Raw genomic sequence first — 6,000 nt, 5'->3', positions numbered from 1 at the left:
TAAATCGATGCATCTGTACGCAACAGAAATCAATCGACGAGTCATTGTTTAAGTCGACGGGCGACTGCGTTCGCAATGCGCGCGCCGACGAACCGACGAGTCGTCGAACGAGCGACCATTCCGTCGCCGGGTCGTCGTTTTGAACGGTCGACGGCTCGCAGCGTCGTTGCGCGCGCCGCTGACTCTGACTCGACGGGGTGGTGGAGGCCACTCACTGTAGAGCAGCATGCTGGCGTTGCTGGCGCCCAGCACGTTGGCGGCGACGCACGTGTAGTTGCCGTACGTCCTCCGTGACGTTCACGAACGTGAGCAGCGAGTGGCGCCCGCTGCTCTGGATGTGCAGCCCGGCCAGGCCGTTCAGCAGCCTAGAGGGGAGGGGGGAGGAGGAGGACACGCGCGTGTGTGTGAGCGTGTGTGTGTGAGTGAGAGTTCGTGCGCGTGTACGTGTGAGTGTGTGAGCGTGTGTGTGTGAGTGAGAGTTCGTGCGCGTGTACGTGTGAGTGTGTGTGAGAGTGTGTGCGCGTGTACGTGTGTGTGAGCGTGTGTGTGTGTGAGAGTGTGCGTGTGCAAGAGAGTGCGTGCGTGTGTGAGAGTGCGTGCGCGTGTACGTGTGAGTGTGTGTGAGAGAGAGAGTGTGCGTGTGTGTGAGTGTGCGTGTGTGAGTGTGCGTGCCCGTGTGAGTGTGTGTGAGAGTGCGTGGTGTGTGTGTGTGAGAGGTCCCCAGGACCGATTCAGATAATCGTCACTGGCGTTGGATGGGCCGCGAGCGTGGACTCGAACTCGGGTCTCTGCCGGGTTGGTAGCGCAGCGCGCTAACCGCTGCGCCACCGCCCCACCATCATCAATATCAGGCGAGAGGGGAGCAGGTAACGGTGGCCTTCAGAAGCCTGCGGACGAGTAACCCGTCGTGCTTTTCCCATAGACCACTGACGACGATGATGATAACGACGACGACATCAATCGTTCTCATTATTCAAGAGCCCATGACAAATTGAGAAGATCACGAGGGGACTCCTGGCTTAGGCTGACGTGAGCAGCGATGGTGACCAGATTACAGCAGAGTTTTTCATCGCAAGGCCACGGGCCGGCCCATTGGTGGCCTTCAGTGCGGCCCCTGACGTGCTGCCCCCCCCCCCGACACCAAAACACAAATGGTGACAACCCCCATCATCATCACCATCATCATCATCGTGCTGCTGTCAAACCCAACGATGGTTTAAAATGTGTGGCGGCCTTCACACTACATTGCTACCAACCAACAACCACCACCATCATCATCATTATCATCATCATCACCATCATCATTATCATCATCATCACCGTGCTGCTATCAAACCCCACGATGTTTCAAAATGTGTGGCGGCCCTCACCACGGCTGATGATGTCTTATCGGCCAAAAGTCCCCCCCCCCCCTTCTAGAAAAGTAGTGAACGACACAAAAACAGTAGACATACATGAGGCCTGTTAGCGAGTACCTATTGAAGGCCAGCAAGGTGCAAAAGTGCGGTGGGGCAACTACGAGTTGACCACCTCTCCCACACTCGCCGACGCTTCGTAACTGATTTGTGTAATTATTATTTTTATTTTACCAGGTAAAGGCCCATTGAGCCTTGTAGCTCTTTTATCAGAAGCACCCTGACCCAAAGCGATAGCCAACGAAGCGGCTTACCACGTGGGAATTTATAGCAGCGGCCAAATACTGTAACGCGTGATGTCGATTCTAAATGTGGAGGGGAAAACAGGAGGACCCGGAGAAAAAATCCACGCGACCGTGGGGAGAGAGACACCGCAAACTCCAAATATAGAGCAGGCGTCAGGGTCGGGATCAAACCCCACGACTTCCTGTGCACCAGGCGAGGTAGTTAACATCTCCTAGCCACCGTGATGATGATGATGAGAGCGAAAAAAGTGACACGCAAACTCCAAATATACAGCAGCAGGCGTCAGGGTCGGGATCAAACCCCACGACTTCCTGCGCACCAGGCGAGGTAGTTAACATCTCCTAGCCACCGTGATGATGATGGTGAGAGAGAGATACGCAAACTCCAAATACACAGCAGCAGGCGTCAGGGTCGGATCAAACCCCACGACTCCCTGCGCACCCAGGCGAGGTAGTTAACATTTCCTAGCGACCGTGATGATGATGATGATGAGAGAAAAAGTGACACGCAAACTCCAAATACACAGCAGCAGGCGTCAGGGTCGGTATCAAACCCCACGACTTCCTGCGCACCAGGCGAGGTAATTAACATCTCCTATAGCCACCGTGATGATGATGAGAGAGAGAAAAAGTGACACGCAAACTCCAAATATACAGCAGCAGGCGTCAGGGTCGGGATCAAACCCCACGACTCCCTGCGCACCAGGCGAGGTAGTTAACATCTCCTAGCCACCGTGATGATGACGATGATGATGAGAGAGAGATACGCAAACTCCAAATATACAGCAGCAGGCGTCAGGGTCGGGATCAAACCCCACGACTCCCTGCGCACCAGGCGAGGTAGTTAACATCTCCTAGCCACCGTGATGATGACGATGATGATGAGAGAGAAAAAGTGACACGCAAACTCCAAATATACAGCAGGCGTCAGGGTCGGGATCAAACCCCACGACTCCCTGCGTACAAGGCGAGGTAGTTAACATCTCCTAGCCACCGTGACGATGATGATGAGAGAGAAAAAAGTGACACGCAAACTCCAAATATACAGCAGGCGTCAGGGTCGGGATCAAACCCCACGACTCCCTGCGTACAAGGCGAGGTAGTTAACATCTCCTAGCCACCGTGATGATGATGATGATGAGATAAAAAGTGACACGCAAACTCCAAATATACAGCAGGCGTCAGGTGGGGATCAAACCCCACGACTTCCTGCACACCAGGCGAGGTAGTTAACATCTCCTAGCCACCGTGATGATGATGATGAGAGAGAGATACGCAAACTCCAAATACACAGCAGCAGGCGTCAGGGTCGGGATCAAACCCCACGACTTCCTGCGCACCAGGCGAGGTAGTTAACATCTCCTATAGCCACCGTGGCACCCAACTACCCTCCGGCACCGACCTGCGATCCTCCTTGAACCACGTGAAGCTTGCGGAGGGATCGGCCTGCGCCTCGCAGCGCAACTCACGGAGCGGCCCACGGGGACTCCGACGCTGCGAGCCTCGGTGATGGTGGGGGCGTCTGTGGGTTGGGGGGGGGGGCAGGGGGTGGGGGGGCAGGGGGGGGAGGGTTTGGGAGGACCCGGTGGGCAAGAGGGTCGTGGGCAAGAGGAAGGATGGGTTTACGGCAGTGGTTCTCAATCATTTTGTTCGGCGACTGTGCATTTGTTTCAACCGAGACACCGTCACTCCTCTCGCCTGACGACCCAACGCGGTGCTGAGAAATATGAATGATCATCGTGAATATGTTCAACAATTGTCCATTTTGTTAATATCATGTAATTTATCGTTTATTTTTTAATTAAATTGTATTATTTTCATTTTATTACATATTTCATCATCATTATTTTGTAACGGTTAATTCCCACCACCACCAACAACAGCTGCCGCTGTTCGCCACTCAGCGGCGGTGACGTCGCCACGGCCGCCTGTGCCAGGCTGGGTGCACCCTGAGGTTGTTCACGTGGTTCGCCGAAGGCTCACAGCTGATCGGAGGGAGCTCACGTGACAGACCCACCAGGTGCCATGCAGTCGACTGAATGAGATGACCGGCAGATACATCACCGACAACAACCGCCATTCGCCACTAAGTGGCGGTGACGTCACCACGACGCTTGTGCCAGGCTATGTGCACCTTGAGGCCACGTGAAGTGTCGAACGCCCGCTGGCAGGAGGTCACGGGGCAGACCCAGCAGGTGCCACGGGTCGACTGACTGAGATGACTGGCTGATGCACCACCTGTGCCCCCTACTGTGCCAACTTGCTGTGCTTTAGCCACCCGGCACTCCGCTCGTTGTTGTGAGCGTCGCTCCTCCGCCCTCTGTTGTTGTTGGAGGGCGACTGCCTCCAACCGCCCAGCAGCGTCCTTCACGAGCCTCCTCCACAGAGGCCGATCTTGACACCGCTGGTGCCGGTCATCGGCAAGTCCACTCAGCAAAAAGATGCATCACCACCATCACCTGCAGCAGGAGTTTCAGCAGCAGCAGCAGCAGCGGCGGTGGCCAGGGGGTTGCGCGTCGCGACCGACTTGCAGTGACGAGTCTTACCGACTCGCAGTGACGAGCCTTACCGACTCGCCGCTGCACCGAGGCGAGCGAGACTCACACTTAACGGAGACGCGGACGCGGCGAACGTCGGGAGCGGAAACCTCGTTGGCTGCGCTGCACTCGTACTCGCCCGCCTGGTCCCTGCGGATGGACTCGATGTCCAGGAATTCACCCTCCTCAAACTCCAGCGCTGAAGTGGGGCCGGGGGGAGGGGGGGGGGGCGGACACACACACGCGCATGGGTACGCAAGTACAGAGTTGTGTGTGTGTGTGTTTACCGATGTTCGATCGTGTGTGCTCAGGTGTGTGTGTGTGGGAGCGGTGGTGTAGCGGTTAGCGCGCTGCGTTACGAACCTGGCGACCCGGGTTCGATTCCCGATCACGGCCGACACCCGGTGACGATTATCTGAACCGGTCATGGGCCTCCCCTAGGTCTACTCAGCCTCAAATGAGTCACTGGTGCGATGTGTAAACATCGCCACTAGAGAGGCAAAAAGCGGCCGTGCGTGGTGCTGGCCACCCACCCCATCGTGTGCCACAGTGCCGGCCTTCATAGGTGCTCGCTAACAGCACTTTTGCATGGTTACACGTGTGCACAGGTGTGTACGTGCGGTATGTGTGTGTGTGCGTGCGTGTGTGTATACACTGGTGTGCGTGTGTTGTGCGGAGCGGTTAGCGCTCTACGCTACGAACCCGGCGACCCGAGTTCGATTCCCGCTCACGGCTCAGAGTCGAGCCGTGACAGGGCTACAATGCTGCCGCTGCTGCTGCTGCTGCAGCTGCTGTCTGTAATCCAGCACTGTCGAGGCAGCAGCTGCAGCAGCGAGGGTTTGTTGATCACCGCACCGATGTTGTTGTGAAACCCCCTTCTTGCTGTGGGCGTCGAGGGAGGAGGTGGTGCCGTGCCCTGCACGAATAGATATCTTTCCCATTTGTACGGGGATAGAGTGTTTCCCCCTCGCACGAGTGCGTGTTCTCCGGGTGTCCCGGTCTCCTCCCACACTAATCAACAACTCATTAGTCATCTTAATATGTCGAGGACGGCGTGGGTGGTTCCTGCGTGATGCTGAGAGGCAATGCGGATGAACGACGAAACCACTTTATGTGATTGATACTACGAATGATCATCACGCTAAGCATGATTATAGGAATGATAATTACCTGCGTAGTTATAATCTGAACCATTCCTGGTCCGTGACTGATGCAAATGAATGATCGATGATGACGACGACGATATAGTCTTCTAATTGGACCGCGAAACTCGCCGCACCAATGTGGAATTTCCACCACTTGGGTTCTCTGGTGCGTTATTTCAAGATAAATGAGTAGCGCCCCCCCCCCCCCCGTGACGGACGGACAGGGAAGACGGCGGGGTAGAACAGCCGAGCTTCAGCAGGGAGTGATGGATTACATACAGGGTGCATTTACATAATATCGCGATACGATCACAAGTGCATTAGAGTTGGCGAATTCAAATGCTCTCGTATATCAAATACTCCTTCTCTCCCCCCCCATCTCTCTCTCTCTGTCCCCCAGTCCATCCATCGCTCCAGATTATAAATAGATGCTGGGAAATTGTGGGGGGGTCGTGGGGGATGTAACTTTCCTCCTCTCCTCCTGCGGCCCGGCCTCTCCCAATTAACGTCCCAGTTGCTCTGATTTATCCCTTAAAAGTCAACACAATTCTGTCGATAATAACACCGCTGTCTGTTACGCGTGGCCTTAACAATATACAAACATATTCTTGGTTCTTTCGGTAAAGTCACGTAGAAGTGAAATAATAAAATAATAAAA

General features: G+C 55.1%; 1 protein-coding gene across 1 annotated transcript in view; it reads right to left on the bottom strand.

Moving 5' to 3' along the window:
- Nucleotides 1-220: 220 nt before the first annotated feature.
- Nucleotides 221-6,000, bottom strand: part of LOC133342078 (protein CEPU-1-like) — a 213,418-nt gene continuing 207,638 nt past the window's right edge. Inside the window, exons 5-7 of the mRNA XM_061551000.1 lie at nt 4,265-4,396; nt 3,063-3,182; nt 221-365 (exon numbers count right to left, since the gene is read on the bottom strand). Coding sequence (XP_061406984.1) covers nt 358-365; nt 3,063-3,182; nt 4,265-4,396 — 260 coding nt within the window. The 3' untranslated portion in view covers nt 221-357. The remainder of the gene's footprint in view (nt 366-3,062; nt 3,183-4,264; nt 4,397-6,000) is intronic.

Source organism: Lethenteron reissneri, chromosome 13, assembly GCF_015708825.2.
Source record: "Lethenteron reissneri isolate LAM-NWPU_2019-01 chromosome 13, ASM1570882v1, whole genome shotgun sequence".
NCBI classification, from domain to species: Eukaryota; Metazoa; Chordata; class Hyperoartia; order Petromyzontiformes; family Petromyzontidae; genus Lethenteron; species Lethenteron reissneri.
Note: the sequence above shows the minus strand (reverse complement) of the source record. Positions and strands in the feature narration are given on the sequence as shown.